The 26,014-nt window shown below is 37.0% G+C and overlaps 2 protein-coding genes, 1 non-coding gene and 1 pseudogene across 3 annotated transcripts; 2 read left to right on the forward strand and 2 right to left on the reverse strand.

Annotated features, from left to right (window-relative positions):
- The first annotated feature begins 5,420 nt into the window (after nt 1-5,420).
- Nucleotides 5,421-6,401, forward strand: LOC116860622 (olfactory receptor 1D2-like). The gene has a single exon (XM_032846720.1). It carries the CDS (start codon nt 5,430-5,432, stop codon nt 6,399-6,401), a length of 972 nt encoding a protein of 323 aa, XP_032702611.1. The 5' UTR covers nt 5,421-5,429.
- A 3,947-nt stretch (nt 6,402-10,348) lies between these two features.
- Nucleotides 10,349-11,642, reverse strand: LOC116860647 (annotated as a pseudogene).
- Nucleotides 11,643-11,869: 227 nt separating this feature from the next.
- LOC116860655 lies at nt 11,870-11,972 on the forward strand. Its single transcript, XR_004381332.1, has one exon. It is a non-coding gene; the product is annotated as a U6 spliceosomal RNA (small nuclear RNA).
- Nucleotides 11,973-24,699: 12,727 nt separating this feature from the next.
- Nucleotides 24,700-25,678, reverse strand: LOC116860626 (olfactory receptor-like protein DTMT). Its single transcript, XM_032846724.1, has one exon. It carries the CDS (start codon nt 25,676-25,678, stop codon nt 24,728-24,730), a length of 951 nt encoding a protein of 316 aa, XP_032702615.1. The 3' UTR covers nt 24,700-24,727.
- Nucleotides 25,679-26,014: the final 336 nt, after the last annotated feature.

Consider the following 26,014-nt stretch of genomic DNA (forward strand, 5'->3'; position numbering starts at 1 on the left):
GACATAAAATTCTTGTTTGATCGGCTTTTTGGATTTTTGTTTTTGTTTCATACTTTAAATATGTTATCCCACTGCCTTCTGGCCCCCATTGTTTCTGCTAAGTGATCTATTAATGTTATTAGGGTTTCCATATAAATAGTTTTTGGTTTCTTTTTTTTTATTGTGTTATGTTAGTCACCATAAAATACATTACTAGTTTTTGATGCAGTGTTCCAAGATTCATTGTTTATGTACCTCACCCAGTTATTGGTCTTGCTGCTTTCAGGATTTCTTCCAGTATTCACTTTTTAGCCCTTTTATGATGATGTGTCTGTTTGTGGAATTCTCTCTGTTTGCTGAGCTTCTAGATGTGTAAGTATTTTTCAGTAAATTTGGGACATTTTCAGTAATTATTTCTTCAAATATTTTTCTGCACCTATCTCTTTCTTTCTCTCTTTCAATCTCTCTCTCTCTTTCTTCTTTCCAGTACTCCACTACATATGTATTTGTGTGCTTAATGATGTCCCACATTTCTCTGAGGCTCTCTTCATTCTTCTTCATTTTCTCTTTTTTCAGTTTGCATAATCTATAACAATCTATCTACAGGATTACTAATTCTTCTGCCAGTTCAAAGTCACTCTTGACCAGGGAACTTTTCGTTTTAATTATTATACTTAGAAACTCCACAATTTCTATGCGGTTATGTTTTAAAATTCCTTCCTCTTACTGCTAGTTTTGATTTGATAGGCATTGTCATAATACTTTCTTTTACTTCTTTAAACATGTTTTCCTTTTTTCTATGAACATATTTTTTTGAGGCTTATAAACTTTATTTTCTTTCCAATGTTTTTTCATTTTTTAAGTTTTTATTTTAATTCCAGTTAATAAACAGTGTTATATTAGTTTCAAGTGTCTGATGTAGTGATTCAACAATTGTATACATTAGTGCTCATCTCCACAAGTGTACTCCTTAATCCCCTCATCTATTTCACCCATCCCCCACCCACCTCCCCTCTGGTAACCGTCAGTTTGTTCTCCATAGTTAACAGTCTGTCTCCTGATTTGTCTCTTTCTCTATCTCTTTCTTTCCCTTTGCTCATCTGTTCTTTCTTAAATCCCATATATGAGTGAAATCATATGGTATTTGTCTTTCTCTAACTTATTTCACTTAGCATTATACTCTCTAGCTCCATCCATGGCATGATTTCATTCTTTTTATGGATGAAATATATGTACATACATATGTATATATATATTCTTTTTTATAGATGAAATGTGTGTGTGTGTGTGTGTGTGTGTGTGTGTGTGTATATATATATATATAGAGAGAGAGAGAGACAGAGACAGAGACACTGCTTCCATACCTTGGCTACTGTAAATAATGCTGTGATAAACATGGGGGTACAAGTGTCTCTTTGTATTAGTGTTCTTACATTCTGTGGGTAAATATCCAGTAGTGCAATTGTTGGATCATATGGTAACTCTATTTTTAGCTTCTTGAGGAACCTCCATACTGCTTTCCTCAGTGGCTGCACCAGTTTGTACTCCCCACAACTGTGCAAGAAGGTTCCTTTTTCTCCACATCCTTACCAAAACCTGTTGTTTCTTGTGCTTTTTTTTTTTAATTTTCGTGATTCTGACAGGTGTGAGGTGATATCTCATTGCATTTTTTTTCCTCATTGTAGTTTTGATTTGTATTTCCTTGATGATGAGTGATGTTGAACATTTTTTCATGTCTGTTGGTCATCTTGGCTTCTTCTTTAGAGAAATGTCTGTTCATCTCTTCTGCCCATTTTTTAATTGGATTATTTGTTTTGGGGGTGTTGAGTTTATAAGTTCTATGAACATACTTTTAATGTCTTCTTTGAAGTATGTTTCTGTTAAGGCTGTCCTTTCATCACTCTCACAGATGGTTTCTCTTGCCTGCTTTTTATCCAGCTGTATGGGTCACATTTTCCTGTTTATTTTTATGATATAAAAATTTGTTGGAAAATGGACATTTTCAGTAATACATTGCAGCAACTCTGGGTACTGAACCTCCCTTCTGGATCTTGTTATTGTTACTTATTTATTTGTTTAGTGTTGGCTGAATTATTTTATTGCAGTCAGTTTTATCCCCCACAGTGATAAGCCTCTGGTGTTGTTCCTCAGGGCAGCACAGCCATGGGTATGCCTACAGTCATTGTGAGCTGACCATAGAATTGGTAAGGCTCCTCCTCTCTTCCCTTCATAACACTCAGCTGTTAAACACCACTGCTTGGCAGTTGGTTTTTCTATGATTTTCAGCAATTACCTGGGACATAAATTGCTCTACCATGTATCCTATCAAATTGTGACTCCATGGAAGGAATAGTATTTTAACTCAATGCTTAATATCTCTTCTCTCTCTGGGAAGGTTCCTCCCAGCTGTCTTTTTACTCCGTTTTCTATAACACAGTAAGGACCCTACAGCCTAGGCTATCTCAGTATCAGATCCACAAATCTCCTCCCAATTGCCTTTCTCCTGTTCTTGAGAGCACCTTTGGGCTTGAATTTATCTGTGCATTATTGCAAATAAATTCAGTTCTTGGGAGAAGAAATTAAGAGCTATTTTTTAGGGCTGCTTCTACAACCAAGCAAATCCCTAAGCCATGACTCTGGAGCTGCAGGTGAGGAAATTAGTAGTCTTTTCTCTGAGTGGTCCCACAATACCTAGACACTGAGCATTTTGTTAGAGGGGAAGCAATTTGAGTTCCAGTGAGCTTACTTCTCCTGGTGTAGAACCCACAACTCATAAGCCAGGGAAGCAAGGACACCTGGAGTTCCTAAAAACTCAGCACTCCATACTAAGGTAGAGCCTCCATTCCAGAAGTGGAAGCTAAGCAGAAAAAGGACCCACCTTTCAACTACACTTGTCTAGGGCTTAGCCTCAGCAACAGGTAGCTGGGGGCATGATTAGGAGCACCAATGACCTGCTCTCATGGGAAGAACGTTCTTCTGCTGGGTGTAAAGACCTGTGTTCTGAGATGTGGTAGTCTGGAGTGGAGTCTGCACATCACTGAGATAAGAGGGAAAGAGGTAGAGTCATGGTTCAAAATGCCACAGCCTCCAGTGTTTCCCACTGAATTTTCAAAATTTTTCTTGAATAGATGTTTCTTCATTTGCTCTTCATCTTTAGAATCATTTCCAGAAGTTTTAAATTATCCTTTTTCTATATTTCTACCAATAGAATGGATACTGGAGCATCTCACACTGTCATGCTGGAAGAAAATTGCTTCCTCCATTTTAAATTGTATTTATTTTGTTTTTCACGCAAAAGCAAGACTTCCTGAAGTGAAGCAGTCTTTTTAGGTAGAGGCACTATTTCCCTGCCATTGATGTAATGAATCATTTTTTTTTTAAGTTTCTCTTTTTTCATAAAAGAAAAAGTCTTCTGCATAAGGGGACCATTCACCTGATTGCTTAGAATGATACCTAACTTTTAGACTCTTTAGTTCATTCAAATGACTATTATTTTATATGTCTGTTCATTTTCAGAGAGGTAAGTTTGGATTTCCTAGAGGTTTGGGGGAGAGAGTAATGGATTAGTGTTTCCCAATATGAAATACTAATGTATATCTCCTATAGTATTAATTTCAAGAAGTGTAGGAAAACTAAATTAATGAAAGAGTGGAATAAAATGAGAGGAGAAATAAATTTTGATTGGAAAATATCCTTAATTTCAAGTGGAGAAGCACTAATGAAAAAAGACTGGGAAAAGTTTTAAGATTAAAGAAAAAAAATATGCAGGTTATGCAAGAAGAAAAATCTCTAACACTTCAGCTGTACTGGATTTCATTGAGTGCTTTAAACACAGTAAGACCTTTCCCACCTCAGGGACTTTGCACATACAGCTCTCTTCCTGCAATGTTCTTTGCCCAGTGCTTGACAAGACAGAATTCTTTTGTCTTTCATGCCTCAACTAAAAAGACATCAAAATGTTAGCAGTGGTTATCTATCTCCACATGGTAGGATTTGGTATAATTTATTTCTATTTATTTTTTTATTTTTAAAATCTTTATTCCTTAAACATTATGTTTTCAAGTGGTTAAAGATGCAATAGATATTTTAGTCTTTGCTATCTTTGAAATTTGCTTAGTAAGATAAAAACATTGATTTAACTTTTCTCCCAAATAATAGACAGTTGTCCCAGTGACATTTATTGCATGGTGCAACTTTTTCTGCTAATTTAAAGTTTTATCACAATAATCCACTTAATACTACATGCACTTGGTTCTGTTTCTAAAGTTTATATCCAGTTCTAGTGATCTTTCATTCTACCATTAGCACATGCTGTTTCAGAGTCCTGGCTATGTGACAAAGCAGTGACTCCTTCTTACTGTTTTTCCACATTTGCTTAGCTTATTTTCATGCTTATTTGTAGATGACATTTAGATTATCTTTTATTTCTTAAAAACCATTTTAGAATTTTATGTTTCAGTGCATTTAATTAAAGATTACTTCAAGGGAATATGCACCATTACAACCAATTTATCTTTCTGTTTGGTATCATTGTGTATCTATCATTAAATTTGTACAAGGTGCCTCACTGGAGATTTTGAAGGTCCTGCCTGACTCCTGCTAACGTTTTAAGGCATGGATCTGTTTGTTGATAGTGTGGATGTGACTGTTTCACATTATGTTCTATCCTATTTCTGATTAGTGTTTACATGTAAGAACAATAGGCAATGGTTCTTAACCTCTCACTGCAGGCAAGCTCCCTGTGTTAATTAAGAACATTACTACTTAATATTATCCTTGCCCATTTTCACATGAAGAAATGGACTATTAAAGGTCTCAAGTAATTTATCAGACAACTCACAGCTGGCAACACTCAGACTGGAATTCAAGCGTTCTGACAATATGATCTTAATAATGGAGAGTGCCATGAGTGTAAGGTCCATGTACTGTATAATTGTCCAGTTTCATGAAAACCCTTTTTATTCCTAATGTCATATCAGTTGATTATCTTAGATTTCCCAGATAAATTTTCATTTCAACAAATAATTTTTCCTTCTCCTTTCCAATACTTTTACTTTGTATTCTTTGTGTAATACCCACTTTTATAATGTATATACTTATTTTAAATATCTTTGAAAAACAAATGCATATACACTATCATAGCACAACATAGTAATCTTTAAGCACTGTAAGAGTATTTAAGAGGATAGGATTTCATATATGACATTGACATAATCCCTAGAATATTGAGAATGCCAAACTAGAAGTTCCTGGAATGATTAAGGTGCATAAAGATTTTTTTATGTTCTGTTTTAGTGTCTGTTATTTCTTTCTTATTTTAAAAGAAAGTATAAAATTGAGCCTATTTTAATGATATTTTTACAAAATTGAGATATTTTTAATGCTAAGAAAACCTTGATTTTGCTTATCTGAATATCCTTATTCAATAGAGGACACTTAGCAGACATTTGATGGTGCTGATGTTGCAGAGAGTTGGGGAAATGGATGAAGGCAACCAGACAGGAGTCTCTGAATTCCAACTCCTGGGGATCTCAGACAGTCCTGAGCAGCAGCGGGTCCTGTTCTGGATGTTCTTGTCCATGTATCTGGTCACAGTGGTGGGAAATGTGCTCATCATCCTGGCCATCGGTTCTGACTCCCACCTGCACAGTCCCATGTACTTCTTCCTGGCCAACCTCTCCTTCACCGACCTATTCTTTGTCACAAATACAATTCCCAAGATGTTGGTTAACCTTCAGTCCCAGAGCAAAGCCATCTCCTATGCAGGGTGCCTAACACAGCTGTACTTCTTGGTCTCCCTGGTGACACTGGACAACCTCATCCTGGCCACAATGGCATATGACCGCTATGTGGCCATCTGCCGCCCCCTCCACTATGTCACAGCCATGAGCCCTGGGCTCTGTATTTTGCTCCTCATCTTATGTTGGGCACTTTCTGCCCTCTATGGCCTCACCCTCACTCTCCTCATGACCAGGGTGACATTCTGTGCATCCCGGAAGATCCACTACATTTTCTGTGAGATGTATGTCTTGCTGAGGCTGGCCTGTTCCAACACCCAGATCATTCACATAGTGCTGATTACCACAGGCATCTTTATTTTCCTTACCCCTTTTGGGCTCATGATCATGTCTTACATCCGTATTGTCAGAGCCATCCTCCGAATACCCTCAGCCTCTAGCAAGTACAAAGCCTTCTCCACCTGTGCTTCCCATTTGGCTGTGGTCTCCCTCTTCTATGGGACACTTTGTATGGTATATCTGCAGCCCCTCAAAACCTACTCCATGAAGGACTCAGTAGCCACAGTAATGTATGCTGTGGTGACCCCCATGATGAACCCTTTCATCTACAGCCTGAGAAACAAGGACATGCATGGGGCTCTGGGAAGACTGCTCTCAGGGAAAGCCTTCCAGAGGTTGACATGAGGTAATTTTGAACACTGTGAAATGGAGACTGAGAATTTCCTTCACCATGTACAAGGCATTATCCTATGGGGAATACAAGAGGGATTAGGACAAAGCTCCAGCTCAGAATGAATTTATGTATCTGTGGTAAAGGAAAGACATGTATGCATAACCCAAAGTCCCCCAGTCTCAAAAACCTTGGAAATAAATAAAGCCACACTAACACTAATACCAGAATTTTGTAGGATAAGATCCTTCATCTTATGTGACCACAGTACCACATTGCCACCATGCTTTGGAATCCATGTAATAGAGTAAACTCACCAACTAAAATATACACAATGTCTGAATGGATAAAACAAATATATCCAACTATATGCTATCTACAAGACATACCACTTGAGATTTGAGAACACAATGGCCTGAAGTGAAAGGATGGGGATAAGATATTCCACATTATATGTAGCCTAACCATAGGTGGCTATGTTTATATCAGACAAACAGAACTTTAGATCAAAAAACTCACCAAAGACAGAAGAGGACATTATAAAATGATTTTAAGTCAATTTAACATAAGATATAAGAATTATAAATGTATGTGTACCCAAGTTCAGAGGACCTAAGTATATAAAGCAATACTAACAGAACTGAAGAAGAAATGGACAGCGACAATAATAGTAAGAAACTTCAATACCCTATTTTCAACAATGGATAGATCATACAGGCAGGAAATCAATAAGGAAACAGCAGATTTGAAAAACACCACAGACCAAAGGGACCTAACAGACACATATAGAACAGTCTACCAAACAGCAACAAATAAGCATTCTACAGTACACACAGAGCATTCTCCAAGGTAGATTACATGACAGGCCGAAACACAAGTCTTTTTTCTTCTTTTTCTTTTCTTTTGGGGTGGGAGTGTGAGAAGACACATTTTATTTATTTTTTTAATATCTTAGTTCAACTAATTAACATATAATGTATTATTAGTTTCAGAGGTAGAGATCAGTGATTCATCACTCTTATATAATACCCAATGCTCATTATATCACATGCCGTCCTTAATGTCTATCACCCACTTACCCAATCCTTCACACCCATCCCCCACACCCCTCCCCTCTAACAACACTCAGTTGTTTCCTATGATTAAGAGTCTCTTATGGTTTGTCTTCCTCTCTGATTTCATCTTGTTTATTTTTTACTCTATTCCCCTATGATCCTCTGTTTTGTTTCTTAAATCCCACATATAAGTGACATCGTATGATAATTATCTTTCTCTCACTAACTTATTTCGCTTAGCATAGTAACCTCTAATTTCATCCACGTCATTAGAAATGGCAAAATTTCATCTTTTTGATGGCTGAGTGGTATTCCATTGTGTTTGGGATATATCACACACCTTCTTTATCCATTCATCTGTGGATGGACATCTGGGCTCTTTCCATAGTTAAGCTATTGTGGACATTTGGCTATGAACATTGGGGTACACGTGGCCTTTCAGGTCACTACATTTGTATCTTTGAGGTAAATACCCAGTAGTGCAATTGCTGCGTCATAGGGTAGCTCTATTGTCAACTTTTGAAGAATATCCACACTGTTTTCCAGAACTATTGCACCAGCTTGCATTCCCACCAAGAGTACAAGAGTGGTCCCCCTTCTCCACATTCTTGCAACATCTGTCATTTCCTAACTTGCTAATTTTAGCCGCTCTGACTGGTGTGAGGTGGTATCTCACTGTGGTTTTGGTTTGTATTTCCCCAACACAGTGTGATGTTGAGCATTTTTTCATGTGTTTGTTATAGTCATTTGGATGTCTTCATTGCAGAAATATCTGTTCATGTCTTCTGCCCAGTTCTTGATTGGATTATTTGTTCTTTGGGTGTTGAGTTTGATAAGTCCTTTATAGATTTTGGATACTAGCCCTTTATCTGATACATCATTTGCAAATATCTTCTCCCATTCTGTCAGTTCTCTTTTGGTTTTGCTGACTGTTTCCTTTGCTGTGCAAAAGCTTTTTATCCTGATGAGGTCCCAATAGTTCATTTTTGCATTTGTTTCTCTTGCCTTTGGAGACATGTCTAGGAAGAAGTTGCTGCAGCTGAAGTTGAAGAGGTTGCTGCCTGTGTTCTCCTCAAGGATTTTGATAGATTCCTGTCTCACACAGAAGTCTTCATCTATTTTTTTATGTTAATTGTTTTTTTTTAATTTTCAACATAACAGTATTCCTTGTTTTTGCACCACACCCAGTGCTCCGTGCAATCTGCGGCGCCCTCTCTAATACCCACCACCTGGTTCCCCCAACCTCCCACCCCCCGACACTTCAAACCCCTCAGATTGTTTTTCAGAGTCCATAGTCTCTCATGGTTCACCTCCCCTTCCAATTTCCCCCAACTCTCTTCTCCTCTCTAACTACCCTTGTCCTCCATGTTATTTGTTATGCTCCACAAATAAGTGAAACCATATAATAATTGACTCTTTCTGCTTGACTTATTTCACTCAGGTCTTCATCTATTTTGAGTCTATTTTTGTGTATGGTATAAGGAAATGGTCCCATTTCATTCTCCTGCATGTGACTGTCCAATTTTCCCAACATCATTTGTTGAAGAGGTGGTCTTTTTTCCAAATAGATGCATTTTATTAATTACCCTACATCTACAGTTTAACTTGAGGTAAAATATAAGCAACACATAAAAATATCTATTTCTGTTATCATGTAATATAATTATCCATTGTGAATATTTTGATAAAGCTAATGAAAACTCTATGCCATCATATACTCTAGCTTCTCTTATAGCTGGTATTTTCTAGCTCTCATTTTCTGTGAAATCCCAATACATGTAAGATTCTCCCACAAATGGTGTAGAATATCAGAGTGTCCATAATTAGCTTATTAGCCCCTCCTTCCCCACCCTGGAGCCTCAAAGTTACAAGTAGAGTTCTAAAATAATGAAGGCCATGAAAACTCCTTGAGTCTGATCCAAGCTGGGCAGTGTTCCAAAGAAATACACACCACAATTTAGGTTGCATGATAGTGAGTGTTTAGTGTCATTGAGCTTGCCCAAACACTCAGACCTGATCTTAAACATCTGGTACACCATGCCTTTGGATGAAAAATAAATGTAGAAGAGATTCTCTGTATACCATCTATAAGCCACATGCTGACATATGTTATTTCCCATTAGGTGATCCAGATGGTGATTTTTTAATTATAACAAAAATCATATGAACCATGATAGATAGCTTAGGAAAGGGTTTAGTCAAATATACAGATTCTAACTGTTCACTCAGTCACCAAGGAGATCTGTAAACAAAAGGATCATTTAAATGACTCTTCAAATAGAAAAACTAAAGGGTTGAACTATCACAAGTGTTTTCTTCACTGCAGAAGATGATGTTCCAGTAGGGGAGATCTTCACTTGACTGGAAAATAGACACCATAGTTGAAGGCTCTGTTGATACATAAAAAATCTGGTGAGTTCCATGCCTGTCATTTTCCCTGTCCTTTTTCCAGCTTTGCTGTAAAATATTTATAATACATTCCAAAGTAAACCAGCCATTCCAAATCTACAGTCACTTTGCTCTTTATTTCAATTGACAGAACTGCTGAAAAAGTAGACACTTCTATCTAAAAGAAGGAAAAATGTTTGTATAGAAGGAGTTTCTGTGGGGCACTTGGGTGGCTCAGTCAGTTAAGTAAGTGACTACCTTCAGCTCAGGTCATGATCCCAGGATCTTGGGATTGACCTTCTCATCAGGCTCCCTGCTCAGCAGAGTCTACTTCCTCTCCCTCTGCCCCTCTCCCTGCTCATGATCTCTCACTCTCTTACTCTTGCTCTCTCTCTCAAATGAATATAAGCTTAAAGAAAAAATAAGGTTTTTCTGTTACACAAAGTAACAGCCTGTGGCAGTAACACATCTGAAAACTCTTCTGACCCACCAATACTTTAACCCTGGAGGGAAGAGGTCTAACATGCAGGGCCTGGTTTTTGCTTGATCTGAGAGTTTCCATCAGTCTCTTTATTTCTTCTGTTGCAGGAACCTCCGACTGGCTTGGCTCAGCTGATTCTTGTATCACTGGACCTTTTGACTCACTCTGATCAACCAATTCTAGGATCAACAAGTCCTAGAAATGGTCTAATGACTGTGAATTTAATGAACTCAGCAGAATCTAAGATTCTTCCCAAAGAGCTGATTTCCAGGTAACTGGGGGCTTTGAATGACCCTGTGGGAGGAATGCCATTAACTACCACACAGCCAGGGTTAATTGCCATTTTCCTGCACGGAACATTCACAGGAAAGCCCATACTAATAGCTTCACCAAATTTTGACTGAAGGAGCCATTAACTGTTTCTCTGAAAAAGTTGTCTAGTTTTTCTCAACTTTTGATATTCTTTCTTATTCATCATCTGGAATTGTCACCTGAATGATGTTAAGATCTCCAACATCTGATTCAGTAGTATGAACACTGGGTGATGAATTTATTCTCAGAGGGGTGCTCTCCTTAACTGCGGTCTCAAACATTTCAGGCTTTTTAATGATGAACTAAATTTTAGCTTTGTTTCTGAATATCTTCTTCAGCCTTGGAATGCCAAAAGGAGACTGCAGTCAGAATGACACACCTTTAAGCAAGCTTTCCGCATAAAAGTCTTCTGGGAAAGATTCAAATAATGCAAATGGCACTTACAGAGCTTGCTTAAGGCCAAGAACTTCACAGCATTTTTCATTGAAAAGATTTTCGACTTTCTGTTTTAGGTCTATGATTTTGGCATTCCAGGCCACAGAAAAATACTCTCACCCTTGAGGATTAAAGGGAGCATTAGAACAATTAGTCTGAGTAGGGGTTTGAACTGTGAGGTTTGAGGTCATTTTTTTTCCCCTAGATTTTTATTTATTTATTTGACAGAGATCACAAGTAGGCAGAGAGGCAGGCAGAGAGAGAGAGGGAAGCAGGATCCATGCTGAGCAGAGAGCCCAATGCAGGGCTCAATCCCAGGACCCTGTATCATCACCTGAGCTGAAGGCAGAGGCTTTAACCCACTGAGCCACCCAGGCGCCCCTGAGGTCATTGTTATTAGGACCTTCCACAGTGACCTCAGTTTCAGGAACTTTTGAATTACTTCCAGGACTTCATGGTCTTTTCAGGGACTTGGCAAGCCTTTAGTGTTTACTTTACTAGCCATTCCCAGAGGCAAATAGGAGATAACTAGTTCAGGATTTTTAACAACACAAAGTGATTGTATTACTCCCAAAGATAATCCTTTCAAGTCACAAAACACAAGTCTTAACAAATCCAGAAAACTGAAATCATTGTATCTTTTCTGACAACAATGGAATGAAGCAAGGAATAAGGAACAAAATGAGAACAGAAATACTCACAAATACATGGAAGTTAACCAATATATTATTGAATAACCTATAGGACAAAGAGGAAGTCAAAAGGGGAATTAGAAAATATCATGAGTCAAATAAAAGTGGAAACACAATATTCACTTCATTAGCAGATATACTAAAATTGGAACAAGACAGAGAAGATTAGCATGGCCCTTGTGCAAGGATGACACAAAAATTTGTAAAGAGGTCCATATTTAAGAAAAGAAAAAGAAAACACAACATATAGAAACTTATGTAACACAGCAAAAGCAATTCTAAGAGAAAAGTTCATAGTAATAAAACAGCAGTATTTAAAAAAGAAGAAAAATCTTGGGGCGCCTGGGTGGCTCAGTGGGTTAAGCCTCTGCCTTCAGCTCAGGTCATGATCTCAGGGTCCTGGCATCGAGTCCCGCATCAGGCTCTCTGCTTGGCAGGGAGCCTGCTTCCTCCTCTCTCTCTCTCTGCCTGCCTCTCTGCCCGCTTGGTCTCTGTCAAATAAATAAATAAAGTCTTTAAAAAATAAAAATTTTTTAAAAAAGAAGAAAAATCTCAAAAACAACTTTATTATATACCTCAAGGAACTAGAAAAAGAATAAATTATGTCCTGAATTAACAGAAGGAAGGAAATTAATAAAGATCATAATAGAAATTAATGAAATAGAAAATAAAAACATATAGAAACTAATAAACTAATGGTTTCATTTTTTGAAAAAAACAAACATAATCAAGAAACACTAGACAGAGAAAAAAGAGAAGACAGATTTTGTCAATTAGAAACAACAGACATCACATTTAATGTCATAGACATAGAAAAACAAAAAGATAAAGGACTCATATTAAAAACTACATATCAACAATTAAACAACCTGTAAGAAGTAAATAAGATCCTTGAAACATACACCTACCAAGACTGAAGTAAGAAGAAATAGAATGTATGAAAAAAAAAAAAACAGCAAAAAATAGATTGACTCAGGGGCACTGGGGTGGCTCAGTGGGTTAAGCCTCTGCCTTCGGCTTGGGTCATGATCTCAGGATCCTGGGATCAAGCCCCACATCAGGCTCCCTGCTCATCGAGGAGCCTGCTCCCCCTCTCTCTCTGCCTGCCTCTCTGCCTACTTGTGATCTCTCTCTCTGTCAAATAAATAAATAAAATCTTTTTTTTTTTTTAAGAAAAAATAGATTGACTCAGCAATAAAAAATCCAACAACAAAAAAGTGCCATCCTTCAAATATCTAAAGAATCATTCTTAGGTTCTTCCCCCACAAAAAAAAATGAAAAGGAAGAGGTACGCTTCCAAACTCATTTTACAAGGCTAGCATCATTCTGAAATCAAAGCCAGACAAAGACACTGCAAGAAAAGAAAGCTATAAGCTCACTTCCATGAAGAATACAAAGGCAAAAATACTCAACAAAAATATTATCAAACTGAATTCAACAGCACACTAAAAGAATTATACACCAATAACAACCAGAATTTACCCAAGAGATGCAAGGATAGTTCAATATATGCAAATCAATCAATATGGTACAGCACGTTAACCTTATAGAGTTTAAAAAACCACTTGATCATCTTAATGGATGTAGAAAAAACATATAACAAAATTCAACACTCTTTCATGTTAAAAACTAAAAAATTTTATATAAAGGGCACTTACCTCAACGCAATAAGGGGCATATATACAAGCCCACAACTAACGTCATGCTCAATGGTGAGAAAAACTGAAAGCTATTCCATTAAGATCTGGAACAAAGCAAGGATACCCACACTCACCACATCTATTCAACACAATAAGGGAAGTCCTAATCAGATGAATTATTCAAGAAAAAGAAATAAAAGGTATCCAAATAAGAAAAGAAGAAGTAAAATTACCTCTGCAGATGACATGATCTTATAGGAATAAAACACCAAAGATTCTACAAGAAGACAATTAGAAATAATCAAGGAATTCAAAAAATGTGTAGAGTACAAAATCAATGCACAAAATCAGAGATATTTTTATACACTAACAATGAATTGTGAGAACAGGAAACTAAGAAAGCAATTCCATTTACAATAGCATCCAAAAAATAAACAAAATACTTGGGAATATTTAAACAAAGACAAAAAAAAGACTTGTACATTGAAAATTATAAAATATTGATGAAGGAAATGTTAAAAGACATATAGAAAGACATCTCATGTCCATGGATTAGAAGTATTAATTTTGTAAAAATGTCCATGTTACCCAAAGTGGTTTCTTGATTCAACGCAATCCCTATCAAAACTCCAGTGGTATTCTTAACAGATATAGGGGGGCAAAAAAAAAATCCTGAAATTCATTTGGAACAACAAAAGACCCCAAATAGCCAAGGCAATCTTGACAGCCAAGACAAACTGGGGGCATCACACTCCCTGATTTCAAAATCAATAGTAATCAAAACAGTATGGTGCTTGTATAAAGGCACACATATAGACCAATTGAACAGAATAGAGAAACCCAAAATAAATCCACACATACACACTGATCATTGAAAAAGGTGCCATACTGATATTTAGTAAGATATACATATCCTTTTTGATGGCCATCAAGAAGAATGAAATCTTGGGGCATCTGGGTAGCTTGTGATCTTGGTGCCCTGGAATTGAGCCCTGAAGGGAACCTGCTTCTCCCTCACCCTCTGCCCCCCTCCTACTCTCGCTCTCTCTCTCTCTCTCTCTAATAAACAAATAAAATGTTTTTTTAATTTTTTATTATGTTCAGTTAGCCAACATGTAGTACCATCATTAGTTTTTGATGTAGTGTTCAACGATTCATTAGTTGCATACAACACCCAATGCTCATCACATGTACGCTCCTTAATAATCATCATCCAGCTACCCTGCCCCTCCCACCCCTCTCTTCTGAAACACTCAGTTTGTTTCCTCGAGTCCAGAGTCTCTCATGGTTTGTATCCTCACTGAAAGTAAAATCTTCTTTAAAAAAAAAAAATGAATGAAATCTTACCATTTGCAAATACATGGATGGAACGAGAGAGTATTATGCTAAGTGAAATAAGTCAGTCAGAGAAAATCAAATCTCATATGATTTCACTCATGTGAAACAAACAGGTAAACATAAAGGAAGGGAAGGAAAACTAAAATAAGATGAAAATTGAGAGGGAGGAAAACCAGAAGAGATGTTGAACTCTAGGAAACCAACTGAGGGTTGCTGGAGGGGAGGTGGGTGGGAGGAAGGTGACCCATTAAGAGGGACACTTGAAGTAATGTACACGGGATGTTATATGTAATTGATAAATAACTAAATTCTACCTCTGAAACTAAAAAAAAAAGAGAGAGAAAGAGAGACCTACATGTAATTTTGGTTAAGTTGACCTTAGGTGCTCTCGCCACACACATACACAGACAAACAATGGTACTTTTGTGAGGTCACTGATATGTTAACCAGCTTGATTGTGATAATCATTGTACAATATATATATTTGTCAAAATGTCATATTGTAAAACTTAAATATATACATTTTTATTTGACAATAGTAGTTCAAGAAAATGGAGACAAATTAAAGTGTCATTTCAGTAAGCATCTGTATATTACCTATAGTCTTAGAAATTAAATTATCCACCTATAGGGGTACCTGGGTGGCTCAGTTGGTTAAGCATCTGCCTTCAACTTGGGTCGTGATCTCAGGGTCCTGGGATTGAGCCCCACTTTGGCTCTCTGCTCAACGGGGAGCCTGCTTTCCTCTCTCTCTCTCTGCCTGCTGCTCTGCCTACTTGTGATCTTCTTTCTTTTGGCCAAATAAATAAATAAAATCTTTAAAAAATATATCCACCTATAATTATGGATAGTTTTAATTTCATGTCCTATAATGCCAAACTGATATCAAAATGTAACCATTTCCCCACAGCCTCACCAACACTACTTCAATATTTTTATTTATTCTATTAGCATAATAAAAACAGAGTAATGTAATTTAATTATAGATAAGGATAATAATTTGCCAATCAGCATTGGCAACTGAAAATTATTCCTATCACCCAGGGTTTTATCAAATTTTCAATATCCTTGCTACTCCTACAAATGAAAATTTTAAAATAAAGATATTTGTGGTGTGCCTGAGTGACTCAGTTAAGTGTCCAGCTCCTGATCTCCCCTCAGGTCTTGATCTCAGGGTTGTGAGTTCAAGCCCTTCATACCCAGCATGGAGCCTAGTTTAAAAAAAAAAAATCTAAAATAAAGATATTTGTAAATAGAGCAATACGGTGTCATCATCACACAACTGAAGGCATATTCTTAGACAACAGAATTAAATAAACCGCATTAGCACTTAAATGTTTTCCTCCAAGATAAAGTAGCCCACTATCACCATTATTATTGAAAATTGTACTAAAATAATAATAAAATAATACTAAGGTACAAACCAGGAAATCAGGGGAGATGAAGAAATTAAAGAAATTTAATATACAAAAAAATTCCACCTATGGTAAAGTAACAGGGTCTGGACTACCAATGCAAGCTTAAAAACTGGATGTAGGAAAAGCTATTTTAAAATATTGGACAACAGGCAGCAAAACTTGTAATACCTGGAAGAAGGACAACAAATGACATGCACTCTATCACTGGACAGATTTTCTGTCTGGAAGAAATTTCCAGACTGTAGCACAAGGAGAGAAAACCCAAAGACCATAAATCTCATTGAGCTAAGGAGAGAGATCAGTGTTAAGGGAGACTGGGATGGCTAGAATTTGCAAGGCAGAGTTATGGAGAGGAGAAAGCCACCGAGACAAAGAATTATATTTATCAACAGAGATATCTAAATAAGACTTAGGCTGAATATCAACTTCTACATTCATAGGATGAAAGCCCTGGTAGAGCCCAGATGTCCAACAGAGGAATGGATAAAGAAGATGTGAGATATGTGTGTGTATATATACACATACACACACACACACACACACACACACACACACTCATACATACAATGGAATATTCATTAACCATCAGAAAGTGTGAAATCTTAACCATTTACATCAACATGGATGGAACTGGAGGGTATCATGCTAAGTGAAATAAGCCCATCAGAGAAAGACAATTATCATATGGTTTCATTACATTCTACTTGTAGAATGTAAGGAATAGCACATAGGACCATAGGGGAAGGGCAGGAAATCTGAATGGGAAGAAATCAGAGAGGGAGACAAAACACGACAGACTCTTAACTATAGCAAACAAACTGAGGGCTTCTAGGGGGCAGGTGAGTAGGGGGATGCGGTAACTGGTGATGGGCATTAAGGAGGGCATGTGATGTGATGAGCTCTAGGTGTTATATGCAGCTGATGAATAACTGAACTCTACATCTGAAACTAATGACATACTCTATGTTGGCTAATTGAATTTAAATTTTAAGAAAATACTGGAGACCTGTACAGCAAATAATTCTCTGTGCTCACACTGGATCAAGAATTGTTTGAGCTCCCTTCACCCAAAATGGAGAGACTTTTCCATATACAAGACATTCGTAAGATCCCAAAAAAGTGTTTTATAGGTAGGATTAAATTAGCCCTAAAATAAAGGCTATTCTAGACAAGACCTAAAAGAAGCTTTAAAATAGCTTCAAAGCCATCAAACTAACTCATCTGTAACTTAACCATCAGCAGCAAAAGTCTCACACTCCTTACACAAACACAACAGGATCCAGTGCTCAACAATATAAAATTCACAGTGCCTGGAATACAATGAAGTAATACTAGATATACAAAGAAACAGTAATGTTAGATCCCATAATTGAGAGAAAAATGAGTTATAGGAACAGACCCAGAAATGTTAGATGATGAGACTAGCAGATAACTATGTTAAAACAGCTGTTACAGATAGACTTCATAAGATGAAGAACACAAATGAAAATGAAAACATATTAAGTAGAAAAATAAAAGGAAAAAGAACATTAAGGAAATTACAGAGACTTTTAAAACATAATACATAGAATGAATATTTCACTGGAAGAGATTAAAAGAGTATTTAACATTGTAGAGAAAAAGAGTATTGAACTTGAAACATAAAAATATAACCAATAAAATAAATAATAAAATCCAAAAAGAAAGCAGAGAGAAGAAAATATCACAATAAAATTAACAAACTCTCAGTGAGCTGCAGTCTAATGAAAAATCAATAATACTAATAATGATAATAACATGCAATAATATCATGTGGTCTAACAAATATGTCATTGGAATCTCAGGAGATAGAGAGAGGGCCAAAAAATGATTAAAGAAATAGTGACCAAATATTCCCACACAAAATAGAAGCTTAACAAATATCAATTGAGCAATCTAAACACATCCACACACACCCATACCAAATATGGAGAGGAGAAAGCCAATATGCAAATTACTGAAAGTGAGCAATAAAGTTTCAAATATAGCCAGAGAAAAATAAGAACCATTACCCACAAAGGAACAAAGGCAAAAATGTTAGCAAATTTCTTATGAGGATATATGCATACCAGAAGAAAAAGAAACACATATTAAGTGCTGAAATAAAAAACCTGTCCACATTGGGTTATGGACATTGGGGAGGTTGTATGCTATGGTGAGTGCTGTGAAGTGTGTAAACTTGGCAATTCACAGACCTGTACCCCTGGGGATAATAATTATTATATGTTAATAAAATAATAAAAAACCTGTCCACAAAAATTCTATGTCCAGCAAATACCCTCTCCAGTCATCCATCCTACCTGCCTAGCAAATCTGCAATTCCTGGATACACACAAAACTCTCCTTTCTCTACTTCTACACTCAAGCTGACAAGGACTATCAGAAAATATGTTCCAAAATATGAACATGTTCCATGACAAATTCATCTTCCACCTTGTTAGGTCCATAATCAAAGGAGCAAGACTGATACAAAGCAAAGGTCAAGCAAAGCTTTATTACTAACGGATCAGGGCTGTCTCTTACAAAGAGGTGCCGACGACCCTTCCCACCCTCACAGACTAACTTTTATAGAGGTGGTTGAGCCTGGCTTATACACAGGTGGCCAATGAGATTGCAATACACAGGGAAAACTGCACAGTCATGCTAGGTCGGCAATACGGGTGGCCAATTGAATTTCAATTTACCATAGTAAATATATGCGTGCCCTACTGATTGGATGTCTCCACCCTGCCTGGCCTGCCCTTGTATCTGGGCTTTGCAAGTAAGTTTTTCTGGGAGGGGCAGGGTCAATCTAAGTTTACAGCCAAATGGCTTCCTCTGGCTAACCAGGCCCTTACACACCTCACCTAGTCTCTCCTCAAGAATCCTTTCACTCAACCTTGGCAAGTGGTTTCTACGATTTTCTTCTTCAGCACTTCCACACCTTCATTACACAACTTGGGTTCCCTATATCTCCCCACGCTCCGATAATTGCACTATATCACACTGGACAAGTTGCCCAACATTTCCTGCAGCTAGAAACTTGAATAAAGTTTATACTTCTTCTTTAGTCAATTTTGGCCATTTCAATTTTTATGTGTGCTAGAGACTGAATTGTGTCCTTCCAAAATTCATATGTTAAAGCCCTGCCCCCAAATGTGTTGTTTTATGGATCTGGGCCTTTCGGAGACTGGGATTACATTAGATCATGAGGGTGGAGATTTCATGATGGGATTAGTGCCCATATAAGAACAGACACCATGTGAAGCGTGTAAGCCTAATGATTCACAGACCTGTACCCCTGGAGCTAATAATACATTATATGTTCATAAAAAATTTTTTTTTAAACTTAAAAATAAATAAATAAAAAGAACAGACACTGGAGCTTACTCTCTCTGCCATCTGAGGACCCAGCAAGAAGTGGCTGTCTGCAAACCAGGAAAAGAATTCTAACCAAATCCAACCCAAGTAGCATCCCAGTCTCAGACTTCCAGCCTCCAGAACTGTGATAAGTAAATATCTCTTGTTTAAGTCACCCAGTCTTGGGATTTCTTGTAAGTCAGGCCAATCTAAAACAATATAACTTCAAGTTAACAAATAAACCAAAAAATCCTGATATTTATTTACTTTTCATATATCTTGGTATCTGTTGATGGGCCAACAATGTTATAAATACATACATAATTCATAATTTCACCTATTTAATGTATAATATTGATTTTTATGATCATCATTCATAATAAACAAAATTACAGATTATGTTATAATTGAGATTTTTACATAAGTGTTTGTTAACATAGTTTACATTTCTATTGATAATAATGATCTAAGGATTTAAAAATAAAATGTAATTGTGTTCAAATATGAAATTTCACAATAAATGATATTAAAGTAAATGGAAAAATTGAAGTTATTATTTTTTAAATGATTTCAAAAAGTTTTCTTCTAAAACATTACAATTATGTGTGACAGGCAAAATAAAATTTAAAATAATAAATATAAACTTTTTACTGAATGAAATAAAACTGTTGATTTCTTAAAATTTTAATTAAATTTGTTTTATATCATAAAAAATAAAACGATTTTCAAATTTAGCATTCAAAGTTCATCCAGTTGCCAATGTAAACTGTCAAATCATATTTCATACATGTTATATTGACCTACGTGTATAAACATTACAAGTAATATAAATTATTTAATATTTCAAATGTTTTCAATAGCTATGTGCAATTGTTATGGATACAGAACCGGAAGAAATGGGACGCTCAGCACTTTAAGAAACAACACTTCATTCATGCATGAATCCATTGCACACATGCTATCATGAAAGGGAGGGCTTAACAAGTTACTCAGTCTTTTCTCTGACCTCAGAGCTCCGCTGGTCCAACCCTTCCTACACTCTGAATCTGTGACCGCCACCGACACCAGCAGAAGCACAGCACACAAGGCTTTACAATATTAAGATGTAGGTGCTTCTCTCTCAAAACCTTGGGAAAGTGAAGTGAAGGAGTCTTGCTTGCCCTGGGGCTTGAAGGCTCTAAATTGCAAGAATGGGCTTTCCAGTTCCAGACCCTGCTATGCCAGAACAGAGCTCCAGATCCCCAGTAGAGGAGGAACCAATGTGTGTTTGCAAGGTGTAAGAGCTCTCTCTGAAGCAGTGGGCTCAGCTGGGGTGATTATGCACCCACACCACACCTGAGGCCATTTGGCAATGTCTGAGGATACTTTTGGTTCTCACAGCAGGAATGAGGAGTAATGTCGCTGGCAACAAGTGGATGGAGGTCAGGGATGTGGCTGAACATCTTACCGTACACAGGACAGCACCTACAATAAGGAATTATCCAGCCCAAAATGTCAGTAGTGCCAGAGTGGGGCAAATGTGGCCCAGGAGAGGGGACCATGTTGCCCAAGATTAAGGGCAGGTCTATAAAAGGCTGCATCTGGAGGGCAAACATGTTTTATTTGACCTGAAGAATATTAATTTTTATATGAATTGTTGTCAATATTAGAAGCTGAAAGATTCTCATAAAAATCCAAATGAATAGTTTATAGTTTAATAATTATAGTTTAATCCAAATATGTAGTTTAACAGAATGTGCTCCCAAGAATTGGACCAGTCATCCAAAGCTTTGCTTAATAATTGGAGACACAACATGTTGGACATCTGTACCAACAGAGGCCAGACACAGGGCCAAATAGCTGGGAGATTATGTGATCCTGGGTCTATATTACTATACAAAAGCAACCCCCTGTGGCTCAGTAGCACTTTGACCTTTGAGACAGGGCATAAACTCTCCCATTCATCAGCATGTTTCATAGTCTTCTTGGTATTCCTTTTCTCAAAAGAAGGTAACATATACTGGATTCATAGAGATATCAAAAATGGAAAAATAAATAATTACGCTTTTCAGGAAAAAGTGAGAATCTTTCTGGAACGTATGGCATCCCAACATGTTTAATAAGCATGCATCAAAGAGCACTGAGTCAAACCTATTTTACATTAAATGAATCTTACAATGATCAGTGTACAAAAAATTATGATACAAAAAACTTAAGCAAAAATAAGACTGAAATTTTTAGTTTATTTTTTCTTATGACTATAAAATTAGAAATGATATTGTACAATGCTGTTGTATTAAATGAAATAATTGACTGGCCTTTACACTCTTTGGAGATTTCGGGTATAAATAATGGTCTTTAGGGTTTAGCAAAAATTATGTTCTTCAAACAGAAACAAGCATCTATGTCTTGCCACACGAGAATATAAACATAAATAATATCACTGAATTCACTGTTTGTGATGTTGATGAAAGGTTTGATCTTTTCATGGAAACTTTGGGAAAGATTCCCTAATAGACACAATATCACGAAATTAGCTATATTTTTATTGGAGTAAAAATAACTTCAAAATTTTAATGTCACCTGGTCAGTATTAGTAAGTCTATGACAAACTACACTCTGATAGTATTGGTAATAAGATTAACCTCGTTTTTAAAAATTAAACCCAAAGTGGCAATATTTTGCAAGACACCAGATATGAGTTCATTTATTATATTTTTCAATGTTAAAATGTCAAAAATAAAATGCATTATACAATAATACTTAATATCATGAATTGAAATGTTCCCAAGAATTGAACCAGCTGGCTAACGCTCCACTTTTAAAAAATGGGTAAACAAGATGGTAACCTTCAGCACTACATGGAGGTCAGGCACAGGGCCAGAAGGTTTTGGAAATGTTTAAAGAAAACAAGTTACTTGTGTCATACACTAATTAAAAAAAAAAATCCTCTCATATCACTTGTGAAGGTTTGATTCAATACATGGCCTTAACTTGACATTGCAAATCATGTAAACATTCTGAATATTTCTCTGCAAATACATTCACAAATAACTGCACAAATATTTCATTCAATTGATGGATACTCTTAAATATATGTACTTTGAAAACATGGCAAAGAAAAATGAAAACTACTCACTATAGCTAAAATATATTTAGGGAAATGAAAACAATGACTGATCTACATGTATGAAATTACAGAGTTGAATGATGAGTTCTTTTAAAATGTTCATTTATTTCCTATTTTTTACAATAAAATAACATTATATGTTATATGAACCTACTAGTTCACCTTTCCCAACTAATATGATGGTGTAAATGAAGAGGGAAAATTAAAGTTAATATTAGGAACATTGTGCAATACTGAAAAGTATTATGACAACATTGGAATATCAGAATTCTACTTATACCTCCAAAACAGTGACCTTAATTATAAAAATGTCTGTGCAAAGATTTGATCCATATTCAAAGTACATGTGTTGGTGAGTAGTTCTTGTCTATTATTAAGTAGAAAAAAAAATCTAAATACCACTCCCAGTTAAATGGACCCAAGCTTAAATTCTCTACTAAATAATTCAAGGAAAAAAAAAAAAAAGGACTCCACACTGACATCTTGGTCAGAAAAAATGGTGCCAGGTTTTGCTTCCAAATCAAAGGAGTTATAAAATCCAATAATGTACCTACTGATTAAGTATTTCTATTTTTATTTAGAGTTTATTTGATATCAGGGTTAAAGATCATCTCCAGTGGCATATATTTTGAGTTATGATAGATGAATACTCCAAATATTAATAAAATAAAGTACCTTTTATCATATTTCTGCAGCTGGTTTTTCTTAAATCTGATACACTTTACACTCAACTACATTAACTGCTTGGCCACTGGGATATAGGTTTAGAACTCCTGTTCTATACTTTATGATTATATATGAAGAAGATCATTATTCAACCAGAAAAACAAAGATATGAAAGAAATAAATGAAAGCACAACCAACTGACAAGTGAGTTAAACTGAACAAAACACACCATTACAATGGAGGGATGTGATTCTATAGTCTCAAAATGCAGCATAGTGTAGTCGTGAGGATCTTGGGCTATAAGACAAATGGCCTAGGCTTCAATCTGAACTTCTTATTTGATGTTAGATGGTAAACTAACCTTTCTATCATTTTAGTTATAAAATGGGGATTATAATAGGACCAACATCATAGAGGTGGTAGGTTAATAGATTGGAAAAGAACCTGACACATACAAAAGCACCCAACAACTGTTTGCTATTTGTTTTCTTTCAAAGATTGATTTTCTGCTCTGGCTCAAAAAAATAGAGTTAGAATTAAAGTATAGAATGAGGCAAGCATACGAATGGAGAGAGGGAAATATGAGATGCTTTTATACATAGTGGAGAATAAGGTGTATATAGAAGCTGAGAGCTCCAGGAGTCTCTGTGTTCTGTGAGAAAGAAAGGTTGGGTTTTATTCTTTCTTTGCTCATGCACATTACTGAGGATTCCTGGGCAGGAAAAAAGCAATGATTACAGTAATGTTTTAAGAAGATAATTCCTGGGGGTGCCTGGGTGGCTCAGACAATTGAGCGGCCAACTCTTGATTTAGGCTGGGATCATGATCTCAGGGTCATAAGATCAAACCCTAGGCTGGGGCTCCACACTCAGCAGGAAGCTGGCTTCAGGATTCTCCCTCTCCCTCCACCACTCCCCCTGCTCTCCTTCTCTCTCTCTCTCTCTCTGAAGTGGATAGATGAATCACGAAGAAGAAGAGGAAAAAGAAGAAGAAGGAGGAGGAGGGAAATGTAGGAGGAGGAGGAGGAAGAGGAGAAGAAGAAGAAGAAGAAGAAAGAGAAGAAGAAAGAGAAGAAGGAGAAGAAAGAAGAAGAGAAGGAGGAGAAGAAGAAGGGGGAGGAGAGCAGAAGGGGGAGAAGAAGAAGTAGAAGAAAATTCCTAAATTGAAAGGAATAAGGTATTTTGCACAAAGGTATATAAATCTTATTTTCAACTTCAATTCCACCTAGCAAGAGGGAAATAAGGACTCAGAACAGACTGGTTTGCTGCCCCCAACTCTACCTCAAAACAGCTAAGTTGTCATCATAGTTTCATATTTGCCTTTAATATGATATCAAACAAAAAGTTTGAAGGGTTTAAAATTGAAGGGGAAAAAACATGGATTAAGAGTAATTTTCCATTATCAGTATTACTATACCCACTGAATTAAATAATGTGAAAATCTCAATTGTTACCACTTTAGAGAGAAAGATATTTTATTTTTCCAAAAGACTCTTCCCAGGGCTCCCTTCATGTCTCTGTTCCTCAGGCTGTAGATGAAGGGGTTCAGCATGGGAGTGACCACAGTGTACATCATGGCCATGACAGTCTCCTTAACAGTAGAATTATTAGTTGATGGGCACAAGTAGAGACCAATAATTGTCCCATAAAAGAGAGACACCACAGAGAGGTGGGAGCCACAGGTGGAGAAGGCCTTGTGGATGCCCCTGGCAGAAGGAACCTTGAGGATGGAGGATACAATCCGCACATAAGACATGATGATGAGCAGGAACGGGATGACAAGAATGAGCCCTCCCATGATAAATATCACCAACTCATTAACACGAGTGTCAGAGCAGGCCAGTTTCAGCAGAGCAGACATATCACAGAAAAAGTGGGGGATTGTGTTGTCTGCACAAAACCACAATCTGGCCATGAGCAGAGTGTGTAACATAGCGTGGAACATGGTCAGCACCCAGGACAGCACTACCAGGGAGAGACAGAGCTTGGGGCTCATGATGGTGGTGTAGTGCAGAGGGAAACAGATGGCCACATAGCGGTCATAGGCCATCGCCACCAGGAGGAAGCTCTCCAGGTCTCCAAAAAACAGGAAGAAGTACATCTGGGTCAGGCAGCCGGCATAGGGGATGGAGGAGACTTGGCTCTGCATGTTCTGCAGCAATTTGGGCATTGTGACAGACGAGAAGCAAAGGTCAGAGAAGGATAAATTGCTGAGAAACAAATACATGGGCGTGTGGAGGTGGGAGTCCAGGCTAATGAGGATGATGATGAGAAGGTTCCCCAGGATGGTGGTGACATACATGGTCAGAAACAGGGCATAGAACAGGCCTCGCTGATCTGGATCAATGGGCAGACCCAGAAGGAGGAAATCTGAGACAACAGTTTGGTTCCTTTCTGTCATTCTGTGATGCTATCATATTTATGAAGAAAATAACAGACCTTAAAATCCAAATATAAGAAATAAACATATGTCTATTGCATGTGGTCTATTGTCAAATGTATGGATGAGTGAGAATTAAGGCACAGGTCGCAGCTGGCTCTATTGAAACTACCCCCATCAAAGTCTCCAATGACTTCCAAGTCTCTGAATCAGATGACAGCACATTTAACACCAATGATCATTTCTTCCTTTGTAAAACTCTCCTGTCTCTTGATAGTGGTGATACCTCAGCTTCATGTTCTTCCTGCCTGCCTTGCAATACCTTCACCCAGTCCTTACAGAGCTCCCCCTTCCCGG

This window comes from Lontra canadensis, unplaced genomic scaffold, assembly GCF_010015895.1.
Source record: "Lontra canadensis isolate GAN:19392208 unplaced genomic scaffold, GSC_riverotter_1.0 scaffold180, whole genome shotgun sequence".
NCBI lineage: Eukaryota > Metazoa > Chordata > Mammalia > Carnivora > Mustelidae > Lontra > Lontra canadensis.